We start from the raw sequence: 18,859 nt of genomic DNA on the forward strand, positions 1-18,859 counted from the left end.
TCTAGACGTATTTGGTCTGATCGTTTCCTAGTACTATTTTCTTTTGAAGTCAGTCTAAAACAGGAAGTTAATGAAAATGTATGGAGATGATCTAGAGCATGGTATAACATTTCTGAGCCCCTTCTTTCAGATCACCTCCAGTCCACTTACCTAACCTAACGGGTATCCCATATTCAGATTTAGTCAATTTTAATAATTGCCTAACCGGTGCCTTAGCTTTCATTGCCCCCCTTAAAAATGCCTTTCAAACAGGACCAACACTGCTGCGCCTTGGTTTTTCCGAAGAAAAAAACTTCTGTAAAACGCTTAAAAGAGAATCTTACGACACTGATGCAAACAATAACTACACACTAGCTCTAAGAAAAATTAGCATATTGATACGCAAGCTGCAAAACAAATATTTATCAGCTTTTAATACCTCAAGTTAACTTCAAAAATTGTTTATTTTTTCCCCCCTGATGCTCTGGAAAATGAAGTCACCTCTTCCCTGAAATTACGCACCAAGCTGTCAGAGTTCCTTTACGAGCCAACTGAGGCCATCTACTCTGATTTCACTGGCGAGGTTCCTCTTTCTAGCTCAAACGAGGCCAGTAAGGACTCCGGCTAACAACTGTCTGTTTTTGACACCACATCTCTTGAGGCCTCTGCAAAGGATTTATCGAAGAGTAAATCTGAGTCGCCTCTAGACCCTTGCCCTCCTTGTATCTTAAGTTTGGTATCTGCTACCATAAATCCAGGTCTGAATCGCATCTTGAACAACTCTTTGACAGCTGCCGCAGTACCTGCAAGTTAGAAAAAAACTCTACTGAAGAAGCCGGAAGTTTACCCGACAGTCATGAGAAACTCAGACCAATTTAGCTCCTGCTGGCAGTTTCCAAGATACTAGAGAAATTTGTCAACCAACAATTACCCCATTTCCTGGAATCAAACAATCTTCTGCATGAGTCGCAATTGGTCTTTAAACCTGGAGTCAGACCTGTTAGAAGGGACTGAATTTATTAAAGGCAACCTGCCACAGGGCTCCTCAGCTATGGTGGTTCTCTTAGATCTATCAGCTGCCTTTGATATTGTATTGTATACGATTCTGAGGAAAGGCTGAGGACGATTGGGATCCAAGGTGTAGGAAAGTAGGATCTGCTTTCCACTTTTGCTGGTGTCATTATGTTTTTCTGACTAGCCTGACTGGGATCCTGCTAATCAGGACCCCAGTCTCTGTGCTTCTTCCCTAAATTGGACATGACATAGCGAGTACTAAGGAACACCTCAAATTGGCTACTGATGTACCCATGTAAGTCACTAGTATATGGTACTAAGGTACCCAGGGCATAGGTACACCAGGAGTCCCCCATGGGCTGAAGCATGTATGATGCCAACCATGGGAGACCACTCAAATTGTGACTACAGGCCGGCCATTGCAGCCTGTGTAAGCTGGTGCTAGCACCACTTACGACAGATGTAAGTTTCCTTAAATCTGAGGTCACTGCACTTAAAACCGATAAGGCACCCCTTAGGCAGGCCTTTCAATCCTGAAGGCAGGATGCTTGGTTATAGGTGAGAGAGTGTCCCTTGCATGAGCAGAACACCCCTAAAATCCCAGAGACAATTTTCCCGGGTTGTAAGTGCAACAGCCATTATGATACATAGAGTGGCCATGCGTCAGTATGCGATGGCTAACTCTAAACTGGCTGTAGCAAACCCTGTCGTGTTTGGTATCAAACATGTTCAAATCATATCCCAAAATTGTAAACGGTGTTAGAGGTATGATTCCATGCACTGTAAAGCTTCTACGGGAGGCACTCAGTGCTCCTGGTACCAGTCTTCTAGACACGTACAGTAAACTATGGCTGCTGCCAACCAGAGACACGATTCTGCCCTCCTGCTACTGAGCCAAGCTCGAGCAGAAGAATGCAGGACTATAGGTTTTCTGTCACAGGGAGGTGTGACCACCTCCCAGACAGGACTTAGTGTATTGGGACAGGGTGGGGGCGCTTGCCAGTGCCACTAGACTGCTTTGAAGGGCACATTTGGTGCCCTCCTTTCATACTCAAGTTGCAACCAGTTCAGGGAGCCGGTGGCTCTCACTCGGGTGCGAAACTGGACAAAAGGACATGGGAGTATCCTCTCCACTGTCCAGCACCTCCTGTGGGAGGGACCCATGGATCATCCCAACTCTATCTCTAGGGTAGTTAAGGGCCTACCTGTGGGTGCTTCCTTAGATTCGACGTGAGACAATGTTCAGATCCGAAACCAAAGATTCAGATCTGAAACTACTTCATCTTTAACCATCTGGGCACTTTGGACTTCACTGGACTTCGCTTTTGGGAAGCAAGACTGCAACTGGGAAGACTCCTGCTGCTCCTGGTCTCGCCTTCCTGCCAGTCTACTGCGTCATCTGTGCCTGTGATCCATACAGGTTCTTCTACAGGCCTGTGAACATCCAAGACACCCGAAGAAATCTCACTTGAAATGAAGGAGTCACTTCCCTGCATTTGCATGCACCGCAACAAAGCTGAGCGGTCTGCTGTTCCTGAGCTCCTACGGACTCTGAAAGGTTCAGAAACACAGGTGGTGGTTCTGCAACTCCCTTGAGGCTTACACTGTCTTCGCAGCAAGTTTGAAGCCAGTATCCCTTGTAGGAACCGCTGGAGCAGTACCCCTTTGCTCCAAGTCAACTTGCCATTGCCAAGGCTTGTTGACTCTCTTCACCAGAGATCTTTAGGCTCCAAGAAGCTCCAGCCGCAAGCATTTCCTGCAACCAAGATCTTTGCCTGCACCGTGGGCCTTCTTCCTTTGGTGAGCTGCTCGAGGTCCTCTTGTGATTCCTGTGCCATCAAGTTGAGGGTCTTCTTTGGCTCAAGTGGGCTCCCCTGCTTGCTCGGGGCCTGCTCTGACTTACCTGCTCGAGGTGAGTCCCTTGGACCTTGCTGGTCCCGACACTGCACCCTTTTCGCATACTAGGTTTGTTGGCGTTGCCAAGGCTTGTTGGTGCTTCTGACGAACACTAACCGCCTGGCTCTTGACATCCGACGTGGAACAGCTTGTAAACGGCTCCTGATCTTCCACAGCATCGCCTGGTCCGCGCAGCCGCAACATCAAGGGCACCGTGAACTCTCATGCATATCTGACATTGGTGGGCATTTGTCTTCCGTGCCTCCTTGTCACTCCTCAGTGGCACAGACTCTGTCACCTATGCTTGTAGATACCTCTCATCTTGAATCCACCTTTGGGTTCCACCGCACTGTTTCACCTTCTTCGCCAGTGGCATCTTTACTGAAGTCATCCATTGTGGTCTACGGCGGTTTCCGACGTCAACTCGCACCTGTGCACATGGCTTCCCTGGTGTAGGTATCCTGGTTCTCCAGGTATCCACGGGGGGTGACTCTCCAACCTTCCATCTTCCACGGGGTTTCTTCAGGATCCTCTGGGAAGGGTCCTTCTTCGTAAAAACTGCAACCGCGACTTACCCATTGACTTGCACTGAGCATGCGGTCGTGTTCCCACTCTGCACACGGCCTCCTTGGGGTTTCTGGGTACTTACCTTGGGTGGTTCCTTGGGTCCCCGGCTCTTCTACATCTTCTGGGTCCAGTCTTGACTTAGGTCGTGGTTCGCATTCCACTATTTTAGTATATGGTTACGTCTTCCCCTGGATACCACTGTGAATTTGTGCTACTTACGTGTTCTATATGATATTATTGTGTGTATTGTGGTTATATCTCTGGGTAGGAGATATTGCAATGTGTTAGTGAGTGTTTAAAATAAATACATATTTTTATAACTTCACTGTGAGGTTCTTTTTCACTTAACCTACACTATAAGTTTAGGTATTGGTAAAGCAAGCTGCTTTACACTCCTTCTGCACTAAGCCTGAAGGCTGCTCTCCACAGTTACCACTTAGAGACCATTCTAAGGTTGTCTAAGACCACTAAAATCACCATAAAGATTATCTGGATTAGTGCAGGGTGCTACACTTACATTAGTGAGCTCCATATACTAAGCCAGCCTCCTACACAAGGACACACTTTTGCCAAATAAAATCATTTCTCAAGGATAGATCTCAGAGATCTTAAGCCCCACACTATTCAATATGTATCTGGAGCCACTGGCAAACCTGGTGATTCTTAGGGTGTACAAGTGATCGTGTACGCAGATGATACTCAACTGCTTCTGTCCTTTCATGAATACAACCGAGAGGTCTTCATAAGTTCTCAACTGTGTCTGAGAGGAGTAGCTGAGTGAATGAAAAATAATTGTCTCAAATAAAATTCCGATAAAACTGAATATTGTGTTTTTGGGACCCAATGGCTCTCCTGGGCCAAGCAGATGGTGGCCTGAAAAACGAGGTCTTCCCCAGACACCCACTTCCACAGTGAGAAATTTGAGTATAAAACTTTATACCAACCTCTCATTTTCACCTCAAATTCAGAATGTTTCATCTCTCTGCTTGGCTAAACTTTAATCTTTAAAAAAAAAAGGTTTATCTAGTCCCAAACTATACACGAAAAACCATTGTTCCTGCCATAGTAACAGCCAGACTGGATTACTCCAAAATCTTATATTTCGGTCTTCCTGCCTACCTGATCGATATGTTCCAGATTGTGCAGAATGCCGCAACAATCACTCCTCTTCTGAAATGTTTTTATTGGTTACCAGTTACCAAAGAAATTGAATTTAAAGCTCTTGCCTTCTCTTATAGAGCTTTCTGTCAGAAAGGACCTCTTTACATAACAAAAAGGCTCAGGCCTTACCATCAATCTAGATTCTCTGATCCAACAACCTTATGTTGTTGCAAGTTCCTAAAGTACGTATAGACAGAAGGGGAGGCAGAACATTTGCATTCATAGCTTCCAAATTTTGCAATGCCCTCCCATTTGCTCTACGAAGAGCTTCTTCTGAATCTGTCTTCAAAAAGAATTTAAAGACTTTTCTTTTTGATTAACTCTCAGATTGTATTATTCCCTTGGTGTAGGAAGCTGGCGCTCTATATAGTGCACCAAAAGAGCATGTTACTTACCTTTGGTAATGCTTTTTCTGGTGGATACAGTACCTGCCTGTGGATTCGTCACCTTTTGAATGATCCCAATGCACAGCATTCCACGGAAACTTTTCTCCTCAGCTCTCTCACGTCGACGAGGACATCGCAATGGAATGGCTCTGCACGCAACTGACATCATCGGAGTCATAAGAAGACCTCGTCGGCGTGCTGACGTCCATTTCAGACATTTTTTCCGTGCCTTAGAGGCGAATGGATGAATCTGCAAAATCTTTACAAGTATACACAGTATACAAACACAGCCAAAACTGGAAATTCTTCATCATAGACATTTCCTAGAGCCGAGCATCACATGATTCCAACAATAAATCACATAAGATATAGATTGATTATTTTTCGGTATAAGAAGACAGGCAACGGGGAGGCGGGTGGGTCAGTGGGGAATCCACATGCAGATACAATATCCACTAGAAAAAGCGTTACCGAAGGTAAGTAACTTCTTCTTTTGATGGACACATCTGTCTGTGGATTCCTCACCTTTTGAATTGAATCCCCAAGCAGACCCACTCCCAGCAGAGGGTGCCTGCCAGCATATATAAATGTTTCTGCAGCACAGAATGTGCAAAATGGCTGTCCCTCATCACCTCCGAATCCAAGCGATAGTGCTTCGCAAACGTGTGGAGGGAGGCGCAAGTTGCCGCCTTGCAGATGTCTACCACAGGGTCACCTCTAGCTAAAGCCGAAGAAGACGACTTTGCTCTGGTAGACTGAGCGCCAATACCTTCAACCAATCAATCAGGGAATTGTGAAGCGTGCTACTCACACATGAGGGTCTAAGGCATGGTGGGTGCAGCTCAGAGTCAGCCGAAGAGCCAGGTATTGAGGATCTTCCTGAAGGCGTGTAGAACCAAGAAAAGCTCACCTCAAGGAGGAGTGGGGACTTGGCGGTGCAGGAATCACCCGAGTCTACTCTTACCCTCCTTATATATTAAAGTGGACCCGGAAACCTTTGTCTGCAGAGAGAACCACCTTTATTACAATACCCCGGGCTATGGAACAGAGTCCCAAGCTAGTCCGAGGCAAAACCCAGGATGCTTCTGCTTTACTCCACAGCGAACAAGCCTTATATACATTTTTACTCCACTCTTTTGGCATTCAGTCCATTGTTCAATCAGGGCGGTGTTTGCAGTTGATAACCTGATCAAGGCGATGTTTGTAGTTGATGACCTGATCAAGGCAGTGTTTGTAGTTGATGACCTGATCAAGGCTCGGCATTCAGACCATTGTTCAATCAGCTTGATCAAGGCTCGGCATTCAGATCATTGTTCAATCAGCTTGATCAAGGCTCGGTCAGTCAGACCATTGCCCAGCTAACTTGATCAAGGTGTCAAGAATGTTTACCAAGCAGGAAGCAGAAGATGAAAGACAAGCTTGTTTACACAGGGAGTAGGTGTCTCATGGCTTTCTCTTATGAATTGGCTAACTGCAAAGAACAGGGGGACTTGGGTATGCGATAGTTTTGAGCGTCAACAGAAATGGAGGCTGTAGGCAGGGTTTTGTCACGAGATGGCAAGGAATGGAGGAATATAAGGAAATTAATAGAACCTAGTAAAAACTCATTTTCTTCAGGCGTGCAGAGTGGGGGAGCATCTGATGTCGATTGGGAGCTCGTTCCAGGTCTTAGCCGCAATGTAGACGAAGGCTCTTCTACCTGCTCTGCGGATGCGCGGTGTTTCAACAAGAGCGAGGTCTGTGGAGCGGAGGTTTCTCTTGGGTATGTATTGGGGTCCGGTGTTTTGGAGGGATTTGAATGTGTGGGTGAGTAGCTTGAAGGTAATTCTCTTCTCGACGGGAAGCCAGTGGAGGTTTTGTAGGTGTTGGGTGATGTGTTCATGTCATGGGATGCCAAGGACGAGTCTGGCTGCGGTGTTCTGGATGGTCTAGAGTTTGCGGAGCAGGGATTTGTTTATTCTGGCGTAGTGGGCGATTCCATACTCCAGTCTGCTAGTTATGAGTGCGTGGGTGACAGTCTTTTTGGATTCGGGGGGGATCCATTTGAAGGTCTTGCGAAGGATGCGGAGGGTGTTGAAGCAGGTGGAGGCAACGGCGTTGACCTGTCGGGTCATGGTGAGGGAGGGGTCGAGTATGATGCCGAGGTTTTGGGCGTGGTCCGTGGGAGTGGGGGGGTGTCGTGGGCTGTGGGCCACCAGGTGTTGTCCCATGCTTAGAGGGTGGGTCCGAGGACAAGGATTTCTGTCTTCTCCGAGTTGAGCTTCAGGCAGCTGCTGCACATCCAGGATGCGACATCTTTCATTCCTTCTTGAAGCTGAGTCTGGTGGTGTGGGGGTCCTTTGTGAGGGAGAGGGTAAACTGGGTGTCGTCGGTGTAGGATTCTATGCTGAGTCCATGCTGTCTGACGATGATGGCGAGGGGCGCCATGTAGATGTTGAAGAGCGTGGGGCTGAGCGATGATCCTTGGGGTAATCCGCAGTTGATCTCTGTCGATTCGGTGGGGACGGGCAAGAGTTTGATTCTTTGGGTTCTGCCGGTGAGGAAGGAGCGAAGCCAGTCGAGGGCGGTCCCCTGTATGCCGGCGTCGTGGAGGCTGGCGGTGAGAGTGCGGTGGAAGACGGTGTCGAAGGCCGCAGAGAGATCTCGTAGGATGAGGGCCGGGGTGTGGCCTTGGTTGAGGAGAGTGCGGATGTCGTCTGTTGCGGCGAGGAGGGCGGTCTTGGTGCTGTGGTTGCTGCGGAAACCAGATTGGGAAGGGTCGAGGATGGAGTTATCTTCAGTGTAGTTCGTTAGCTGGACGTTGACGATCTTCTCAGTTACTTTGGCTGCTAAGGGGAGGAGAGAGATGGGTTGGTAGTTTTTCTGGTCCGTCGGGTCTGCGGAGGGCTTCTTGATGAGGGGCTTGACTTCTGCGCATTTCCAGTCGTCGGGGAACGTGCAGGATTTTAAGGTAGCACTGATAGTGCATCGTAGCTCGGGTGCTATGGTGGTGGCGGCTCTGTGGAAGATGTGCGGCGGGCAGGGGTCCATGGGGGCTCCTGAGTGAATGCATTTCATGGTTGTGGCGGTGTCTTCGTTGGTGTCCACGCAGAGATGGTAGGCTGGCTGTCGTTGCTGGAGGAAGGAGTGGTTTCGGTGTCTGGTGTCTTTTCGTTGAAGTTGTCGTAGAGGGACTTGATTTTCAGATGGAAGTAGGAGCCGAGTTTGTTGCAGAGTTCCAGGGAGAGTGTGACGTCAGTGGCTTTGCTTGGGTTTTGGTGAATTTCTGAATGATGCTGAAGAGTTCCTTTGAGTAGCTGGAGTTAGCGACGATTTTGTTCTGGATGAAGGTCCTTTAGGTGGATCTGATGAGTTGGTGGTATTCAGTCATGGCGTTCTTGTAGGTGGTTCGATTTTCTGCAGTTTTGCTGTATCTCCATAGCTTCTCGAGACATCTGCATGTGTGTCTGGATTCTTGGAGGTCGGGGATAAACCAGGTGGCCTTCATGGGGAGCTGTCTGTCGGGGTTGCGGAGGGGGGCGAGTTTGTCAACGCAGTTGGTGACCAATCTGTGTAGTTCCTTGGCTGCAGATTTGGCATCGGTCGTCGTGGGAGGGGAATCATGGTTGAGGGTGGAGTTGAGGTGCTCCTCTGTGACCTTCCTCCAGTTTCTTCACGGAGGGCGTGGTGTAGGTCTGTGAGCGGTGGCTTTGTTGATGGAGAAGTGTACGCAGTGGTGGTCCGTCCAGCGGGGTTGCATGGTGTGGCTGAAGTGGATGTTGTTACCTCAGGCGAAGATGGGGTCGAGGGTGTGTCCTACCTTGTGGGTGGAGGTGGTGACGAGCTGTTTCAGTCTGATGTTGGCGAGGTTGTCCAGGAGGGCAGAGGAGTTGGGGTCGCTGAGGTTGTTGAGGTGGAAGTTTAGGTCTCTGAGCAGTATGTTGTCCATGGAGGCGATGGCGTGAGATGCGATGAGGTCGGTGATGGTTGTGGTGAACACAGTTTGAGATCCGGGGGTTCTGTAGGCGAGGGTGCCACATAGGGTCGTTCTGGGGCTGGTCTGGATCTGGAAATGGTGGTGTTCCGTGAGAGACGAGGAGTTGTTCATGCTGGAGGTGGTGAGCCGGAGGGAGTTCTTGTGTTCTATGGCGAGTCCTCTTCCTGGGTCGTTGGCGTGGTCCTTCCTCTTGATCTAGTATCCGTCAGGGATGGCGGTCGTGATGTTGGGGTTGGTACAGGTTTCCTTGAAGAAGGCGCTGTCTGGCGAGAGGGTGTCGAAGAGGTCCCAGATTTCTGTTGTGTGTGGGATTTCGATAACAGATAGTACTGAGGATGACATTATAGGCGACAAGGCGCATAAGTGATATGCTAATTTTCTGTCGATAGGATCAGCCTATGCCTCATGTGCTCCGCAGTGAATGTTAATATTATACACGTTTTGTTCATTGTTTTAGGTGTTCAAATACAAGAAATAAGGTATAGAATTTTCATTGAAGGTCCAGTCTGATTAGCATGCGCCTCACTAATGGTGACGGAATACAATGTAGGGTGAATATAATGTATGTGGAAATTTTGTTATAAGAATGTGTTAATATTTGAAACACGGGACACAGATTGTCATATGTTGTGGAGCATGATTATTTCCTCTGCACGTTGGAGTATATGTGGGCTCACGTGTATGTAACAGTAGTTTTTGTACTCCAATCATATTATTTTGTTACTTCCAGCCCTGAGGAAGTCGTATGGGTTAATCCCTTAGCGACGAAACGCGTTGGGGAGTGGAAGATTTTTTGAAAACTGAGAAATATGAAGACTCTACTATTAAAATAAAAAAGAAGAGAAGCCCACACAAATATTTTGTGTCATTGTAATTACCATTTTACTGCAATTATTTAATTTTGCGTGTGCTTCAACAGAAGAAAATACTGGAATCAATCTAAGATTGTATTGGGGGTTATGGGTGTTTTAACCTCAAGTTGATAGCACCGCAGTTAATATATGTGTTCATAGTCATAAACTGTGTACTCTTGTGGGTAGCGCCAGGATCTCCCTTGACACCCACTGGCTTATATTGAGCAGGCACAAGACCTTCAGTACTTGAGCAGCCACTCCATCCTGAAAAAGTGGATTCATAGCCTGGATGTCTTGAATACTCTATAGAGGTGAGAAGGCATGACTTACAGTAGTGTCCAGTGCTGCCCCTATGAACAGGTTGCATTGAGAGGGCACCAGGTGAGATTTGGGTACATTTATCAAAAACCCCAAGTCGAACAACAGTTGTATTGTTACTTGAAAATGATGTAACACCATCTCTGGCGACTTTGCTTTGACCAGCCAGTCATACAGATATGGGAAAACAGGAATCCCCTACCTTCTGAGGTGTGCTGTCACCAGCGCCATCACCCTTGTGAAGATCCCGAGGTGCGGATGTAAAGGTGAACGGAAGGACCGCAACCTGGTAGTGTTGAGACCCCACTGTAAAATTGAGATACTTCGGATGCGACTTCAGGATGGGAATGTGAAATACCCATCCTGTAAATCGATCAACACCATACAGTCTTCCTTCTGCAGCGCAGGAATAACCTGAGCCAGGGTCAACATCGTGAATTTCTCCTGTTTAAGGTAAAATTTCAAAACCATGTGGTCGAGGATCGGTCTCAAACGACTGTCATTTTTGGGGTTCAGGAAGTACCAGGAGTAGCATCCTTGACCCCTTTCCTGCTACGGTACCACCGCGATCGCACCTTTTTGCAGCAATGACAAAACATCCTACTGGAGAAGCAGGCGGCGCTCTTCCAAGCACAAGCCCTAACGGGAAGTAAAGGAGGGGGAACTCCCGGAAGGGTAGGGCAAATCCATTCTCTACTATATTCAACACCCAGAGATCTGTAGTAACAGACATCCAACGCTGTAGAAAATGGGACATCCGTCCTTCCACAGGACAAGTATGCTCTAGGATGGTGGAGCTAGAGCTGCTTCCCTGCCACACCAGTTGGAGGGGCAGAAGAAGAGGAGGAGACCTGTTGTCGTGCAGCACCCCGCAGACGACCTCTGCCCTTTCCCCTATAGGATCTGTACAAGGGATTTGTCTTCTATGGCTGCTGTGGCGGCTGTTGCCTAGCACGAAATGACAAGTTCCTTCCAAAGCCACGAAACTTGCGGAACTGTCCAAAGCTCCTGGGCTGAGACTGAAGACCAAATCTCCTAATGAAGAAAGCTACCAAAAGTGTAGTGAGACTAAGTGCAGTGTGTGAAAAGTGGTTTAAAATTGATTACCAATAGAAAAATATTTTTATTGGATATCCAGTGGTATCAAAAGTAAAAAAGCAGAAATATTGGAGGAAAACGTGTGCACAAATAATGTAGGAACACGTCCTCTTAGGTCTATATGTTTCAGCCAACTAGTGTCTCAACAAAATGACAGTGGCTTTCTTCAGGACCATAACATAACACTACTGCAATGTGAAAAACTGTGAAAAGTGAATACAAAAGGCACCACTCGGAACAACCAGGAAGAAGGTCCGGGGTAACGACAGACAGAGCGTTGCCTCACGCCCGTAGTTTTTACCAGGAGTGTAGGACGTTCCCCGATCCTTGAAGGGCGACAATTGTACTTCCCTACGGTGCCGCATATCCCCAGATAAGCAGGTACTTGTGTAGGTTGTATCGTTCCTTTTGTATTCACTTTTCACAGTTTTTCACATTGCAGTAGTAATCAATTTTAAACCACTTTTCACACACTGCACTTAGTCTCACTACACTTTTGGTAGCTTTCTTCATTAGGAGATTTACATCCTCCAAGTTACATCAATAAAAAACATCCTTGAGCTCCTCCTCTTTACAGTAATTTAAGGAGTTGTAGCTCTTTAACCGCACCAGGTGCGGTTAAGGGAGGTCCCAGATGATGAAGCATGCCACTTCGGTGGGTGATGGGACTTGGTCCCTTTTAAAAGGACTTTTGCATATCTGTATGTAGCTGGCGCACTGTTCTTGTGTGTTAGGTAGATGGAAAGGAACCTGCAGACTGCCTTAAGGAGCATGAAGCCTGGACCACCAAGCTTTCCGGCAAAGGATGGGTGGACAGAAAAGCAGGATGACCCAGAAACATCTTTTACCTCCTTGCCACAGTCATGGAAACCGCTGGAGCAGACACCGGCTTGTGCCAGGCATAGAGATTGGGCTCCGTCAATGTCTCATTAAAGGGAAGTAAAGGCTATGAAATAGAGGAAGCAGAACGGAGCACCTCATTCATGATATTAGACTGAGCCGTTAGAGTACGCGAAGGCGACTCCCCCCGTATCCGTGCTGGAATTCATCATATCTGGAGCCGCCATTATAGCAGCCCTCGTATCCCCGCCTAACTTCCCTCATTCTGGAATTGCGGCTAATGAGGCTCTATTTAACAGGCATGTTATCAAAGTCCTGATGATGATCCGCTCAGCCTTTAAACGGATCGAAACGCCGTCGATACCCTAATACACCTTATACGCAAAAAACCTTTCGTTCATTCCGCTGTAAAGGTGTTTTGTAGTGATTTGTTCTTGTAACACTGTATATACTCCTTGTGTAACAAACCAGAAAAGCTTTGCCTGAGCCCCCTGTTGTTCGTTTTCTCCCTTGTTTATGTACTCTACTGGCTAAGTAGGACACAGGATTGTGTCCCATTTTATGTATTGTTTTGTATGATTATATCCTAAACCTACAAGTAAATATCAGACCTCTGTCCGGCTGGACAAGTCCACTAAATATAGCTACGATTGAGTCTATATTCATTCCTTTGGTTTCCATTTCACTTTCTGGGGACCACTGTTGTTATAAATACCAGATACATACATACATACATACATACATACATACATACATACATACATACATACATACATACATACATACATACATACATACAATAAGTATGGGGGCAAGGTCCAAGGCCACACCAACAAGTCACCTCGGGAGACTCTGGAGTGTCTGGCTCAGAGATGTTTCACGGTAACCCATTCACTTCAGAGGGGAGAACGGTCCGGTTACAAAGAGGCTGCAAGCTGGGGGTCCAGACCGGGGCAACCCACGGGGGGCTAAACCTTTTAGATCCTCCGGCACACAGGAACACTCTTGTATGGACAGGAACAAACCAATCGGTCCATGACCCAGAGGGTATCACCACCCTGCTACGTGACTATTACGAATTCATGTGTAAGGCACCCTCCCTGGTCCCACAAGTAGAACAGAGAGCTTTTCTGTCCCAGCTGCCACTGGATCCACAAGTGAAGGCAACTCTAGGTTGCCCCATTGAGACTCTGGAAATCCAGATGGCAATCAAGAGCATGACCACAGGTAAGACCCTAGGCCCAGATGATCTACCTGCGGAATTTTAATCTGTATATGCTCCGAAACTGGCTCCCCGCCTGGAGACCATATATGCAAAATCATTGTGACTTGGGTGACTCCCTGCATTAGTCGGAGATGCACTGGTGGTTCCTCTCCCCAAGACGACCCTGAAAGGGTCTTGGATCTCTGATTTTTGGCCTCTCTCCATGCTCAACATGGATTTTAAAATCCTGAACAAGATACTGGCGCTCCGTTTATTACTGCATATGTCCACGCTAATCCATACAGACCAAAACGGCTTTATTATGACACAAAGCACCTCCAACAACTTGCGTAGACTGTATTCAGTGCTGTTCCACGCCGATGTGAGGCTCCTCTCTGGGGCGGCCCTTCTGTCAATAGATCTTGAGAAGGCTTTCTATACTGTTAGATGGGACTTTTTATTTGAGACAATGATGCACATGGGTCGGGGCGATGACTGGGTAACACGGGTGAGGGTACTTTACGAGCACCCCATGGCCAGGTTCAAGACAGGTAAGGTAGTCTCTGCACAATATTGAATCTTTAGCGGTACCTAACAGGGATGCCTGCTGTCACCCCTCCTGTTTGTGCTGGCGATAGAGCCACTGGCAGCGTTGTTTCGCCAGGGAGGTGAAGGAGTGGGTTTGACAGTGGGAGGCCATGACTATACCATTTTACTTTATGCAGATGACCTCCTGATTTACGTTAACGACACAGTACTGGGTTCTGAAGTGGCACTGGACTTATTAGCCAGATTCAAACACGTGTCTGGTTTACGGGTCAACAGAAAAAAGGCCTATCTATACCTAATGTCGCGGACCAGTCCCTGCCCTATGGATCTCCCACTGGATCTGAACTGGGCCGCCTCCACTTTTAAATACCTAGGGATACATGTCTCCCACTCACTGGAGGATCTGCGGGAGGGGAACCTCGACGGGCACTTAGATCTCTTAGAGCCTGTGTCTCATTCAAGTGCTCCCTGCGACTTCCGATATCGGCCCGAATTTCATTGTCAAAGATTGTCATGGTACCGCTTTTGCTATATTTCTTTGTCAATCTCCCGACAGGGGTGCCCGCAGGATTGTTCCGACAGCTTGACGCCCTACTCCGAGACCTCATATGGGAAAGGGGCAACAGAGGGTGTCCTTGGCCACACGGCAGGGTCCCATGACGGAAGGTGGCCTGGAAGTACCGAATTTTGAGCTCTATTTCTTGGCCTCCCAATTGCAGTGGCTGGCACAATGGCTAGAATGCCCTGGAGGAACAAACTTCATGAATGCTGGACACCGCACTCCCCTGTTGTTGGCCAAAATACTTGATGCGACAGTGGTGATCCCCCACCAATCCCTGTTGCAGACCATCTCCTTGCAGTGTTAGAGATACTGCGTGGTGAAAAGGCCGGGGACTCCCCTATATGGCCCGTCCCTGCCCCTTATCGGTTTGCCACACAGCAACCCCAAAAAGATATTTACCCCTGAACAGTTGTCACCCTGGACTGAGGCGGGACTAGACCCCCCTGGAGGACCTGGTCGAAAGCAATGAGCTTCAAGCGGGACAATTCTTGCAATACGAAGCCTTGATATGAACATTCAAGATGCTGTGGGGTAAAGGCCAGGAAGAACCATGTAGTATTACAGTACATACTTACCCTGGGTAGGGAACACCAGGTAAAAGGGTTTAATGCCTCATTGTCAGAGATATTTCATACCCCTCTTCAAAAATTGTGTGGCAAATGGGAGATTGCACTGAACAGGGAACTTCCAGACGCAAATGGAACAGAATCTTAGCATACCCCAAAAAGGTTTCCCGCAATACTAGGATGAAATACATTCAGCTCAACTACACCCATATGACATATATGATGCCCCATAGAATCTAGGTAGCTTACGGGGGGCAACATACGTAACTCCCAGAGATGCGGCCATGGTGATGCTGACTTTATCCGCATGATTGAAACCTGCATTCTGGGACTCTTCCCTCTGCCTCCCAAACGTAAAGTGGGCACAAGGTTTGTAGACCCAGCCTTAGTCTGGCCAAAAGGAGGATAGCATTAACCTGGAAATCACCAGGGGGGCCCACAATAGGGGACTGGAAACAGGACGTAACACACTGGGTGGGATCAGAGGGGAGAGCCCTGGCCAGAGACGCACGGGGGATTCGGGGACATCCCATGGCAGACCTCTGGAAAGAGGGCTTGGGAGTTTGGAAATAACCCTGAGGGATACCAATCCCAAACGGGTGAGGATGAATCCAGCCCTTGTTCAGAGAGCGGCCATAGACAGTCAACGTAAGTAAAGGGGCAGTCAAAGTCCTCAGGAGCCCGGCCCCTCCCCCCACGCCTTGCACAACCCCCCCCGACCTCAGTACTCCTGGGAACAACTAGCTCCTGGCCAGGATGGTGTGTTGATGTACACACTTGAGGAAGGGAGGACCCCTCCTCATGACAGGCTGCATGCTCTAGTGGTTAACTGACTGCACACTGACCCATCAAACCTCCTGGGACACTACACCCCACCATACCAGCTGCACCATTCATTGTAGTGGCGGGAAGTTTCATGTGAAATGTATACTGAACAAGTCGGAATAATGCACAGTCAAACAATGTTATAAACTGTACCACATGTAACATTATGAGCTGATACGTGAGAAGAAGACCGCTAACTCAAATGTTAATCCAAATAGGTTTGGGAAAAAACTGTCTCTCAATCCCTAACCCTTATGCTTCGTAATGGTACTGATTCAACCCGTTTGCTGTGCACCCCACAAACCTGACATCACCTAATTTGCAACCCTCTTGCGAATAACTAGATATATCGGATTTAATCCCTGTTGCTTCTCTGGTCCTTTGGCACAGCGTAAATCCCTCTTTTGCAGACGGTGCTGCTAAAACATATCACAAGGAACTAGAATAAGCCGATCTTACAAGTGACAGGCATGACCTGCATGGACCATCGAGAGATGGCCTCTGTCCTTACTCTGGCCACGATGCTGTGCTCCGATCCCTCCTTCTGGTGGCCCTCGAGCTCGGCCAGCCGCAGGTAGCTCCGGTGCAGGCTGGATGTGGAGGTGGTCAGCTTGTCCAGGCTGCCCTGCACACCTGAAGGGAGATGCAAGGATAGCTGTTTACGTTTCACATGTGTGGCACTTGCACTATTCATGGCAAGCACATAGTATGTTTCCCTTTCAGCTCTTTGGCTCTGCCTCCTCCAGCAGAACCTTCCGCCATTGGCTTCAAACATCACACCTTGGATCAGTTCATACCAGGATTTTAGCCTCCCCCTTTTTGTAGCGGATATTTAGGTACGTCCTAATGCACGAGGGGCTCTTATACCCCTCAAATCAGAGGTGAGCGGCCCAGAAGCGACAAACAATCGATGCTGCACAAAATAGAGCACCCCCTTTTTTGTACAGCACCCATATTTGAGATGTTTTTGCCTTCACTTTAGTACAACAGGTTTGATGTTTGTAAGGCATGCACACAATGTACACCTATTGGTTTTGCCAATACTTGTCTTTTTTCCAAGAACTGCGAGAGAAGTGAAGGACACCTTACAGAGAGAACCTCTTAATACCTCCATTGATTGTGCAGCGCCCCCACCCTGTGCATCACGAGTTCCCTCCAGATGGACTCTATTTGAAATAATGGGGGGCGCCGCAGGGCTCGAAGGTACCATCAGCTTACCCGCACCATTGACGGGCAGCACACAGTGAGATTTGTCGCAGATTCCCGTCACTCACTTGTCCTGATTTAACTGTAGAGTTTGACAACAGTCAATATAATTTCAGAAGTTTCTTGCCGTTTTCAAGCACATTTACAGTAGTAGAATATTTTTGTTATTTGATCATTTTGTACCCAGTCAACTGAAATAGTAATTGGTGATGAATAATTTGGAATTCCTGCCTCAAAAAGGCCTGTTTCTGTCATCTTATAACTGTTTTATTAAGTGCAGAGAAAGAGCTGTTCACACAAAAAGCTGCTCCAAACATGTGCGATGCCCTGGCCGACTGTGGCTCCAGGTAGATATCCTGCGTGTGCCAGGTTCATTTCTGTGAAACTAGCAGATGCCATGGGGTGGAGGCGACAGGTCACCGTATATGGGCTCAGTGCATGGCTATTAAAGACAACACGTACCTGATTTGTGCTGCCTCTAAATCCTGCTTAATTTCACAGCTAGAAATTGTTAAACAAGCATTAGGTAAAGCCAAAAGGTCTCGCCTTTGAGAACTATTGACATTGCCAATGCCTTCCCATGCATTCCCAATTCTGTGCAGCATGGCTAAATAAGAAAACAAACATGCTGTATCATTTTGTAGGTGCGTGCACCATGCATGCGCGCACTACGCATGTGAGCATCTACAAAAGGACATGGCGCTTTTTTTCTTTTTATTTGCAAATAGAAATCAAAAAAACTTGAGAAAGTGTGTTTTTTTGGAAAGCGGGTGGTAGAAAGCAACACAGGAAGGGGGGCGCAGAAGCATCAGATGGGGGGGCTGGTTGAGGCTTAACCAACACAGAGGGTTCGAAGCAACATGGATGGTGCAGGTGTCATGAGGAGCAACACGGAGAGCGTAGCCGAGCAAAGTGGTGAGTGGGAGAGCAATGTGGAGCATAGAGAGTGGGGAGAAAAGCAACCAGGCGAAAGCAAAAGGGCAAGATGGAGCTGGAAGGGAGGAAAAGCAGATGGGCAAGAAAGCAACAACAGGGCGAGGGTGAGCACATCATAGTGGTGGCAGGGGAGAACCTCACAGGTGAGAGAGAGCAGCGCGCAGAGGTGAAGAGAAGCACACCTAGGAGACAGCTAGTAAACACATGCACTCGTGCCGGGTGCATAAATAAAAAGAGAAAAATAGCTTTTGCAAAAGCGGGCAGTATAAGGTCACAGTAATGTGTTCATGTTCCAGAGGAGGGACAAACACAGGAAGAGGAAGGAAATCTAGCATATGCTAAGGAATAAGAAACAAGTTAATGAGAGTAACAATTAATGCAACCAATAGTAAGCAAAGGATAGCCACTAAGCCCACGATAAGCTAAGAATATGTCTCGCAACAGACAGTACATGCACTGTCTAGTAGACAAGACCTAATAAAAATGAAGAAGAGGAAATCAATGTGAACCTGCAAGGGGAAAATGTGAAATATCTCTGGAATGTAGGAGACAGTTGTCCCGAGGCAATAAGCACTGTCTGAATCATATTAAGCTGAAAATGCCCTTTAAGGCAAGTGAATTTAGGATGTGTCAGCTCCTTGAACCAAAGAGCTAGTCCGCTATCTGAAACACGGCAGTCGCTTCGGAGCCCTAACCAAGGACACTGGTGGGTACTCACCTAACACATAATTGTCAACATTCTGTGAACAGAGAGAGGTAAGATTTTCAGGTGTCAAAAACACTGAATAGCAAACTGACTCTATATTACCATTGACTCAATAATCCTATCAGTTATAAATAAAGACCAAATGTACCTGGGGCGTACAATGGTGGGGCCTTCCACAGATGGGACTGTACTGGGGCCTTCCACAGATGGGACCGT

At 47.6% G+C, this 18,859-nt stretch overlaps 1 protein-coding gene across 1 annotated transcript in view; it reads right to left on the reverse strand.

Annotated features, from left to right (window-relative positions):
- Nucleotides 1-18,859, reverse strand: part of LOC146788818 (exocyst complex component 1-like) — a 1,992,459-nt gene that overhangs the window by 714,129 nt on the left and 1,259,471 nt on the right. The window contains exon 11 of the mRNA XM_085630399.1: nucleotides 16,307-16,428. Within this exon, the coding sequence (XP_085486525.1) occupies nucleotides 16,307-16,428 (122 nt within the window). The remainder of the gene's footprint in view (nucleotides 1-16,306; nucleotides 16,429-18,859) is intronic.

Source organism: Triturus cristatus, chromosome 10, assembly GCF_964204655.1.
Source record: "Triturus cristatus chromosome 10, aTriCri1.1, whole genome shotgun sequence".
Classification (NCBI taxonomy): Eukaryota; Metazoa; Chordata; class Amphibia; order Caudata; family Salamandridae; genus Triturus; species Triturus cristatus.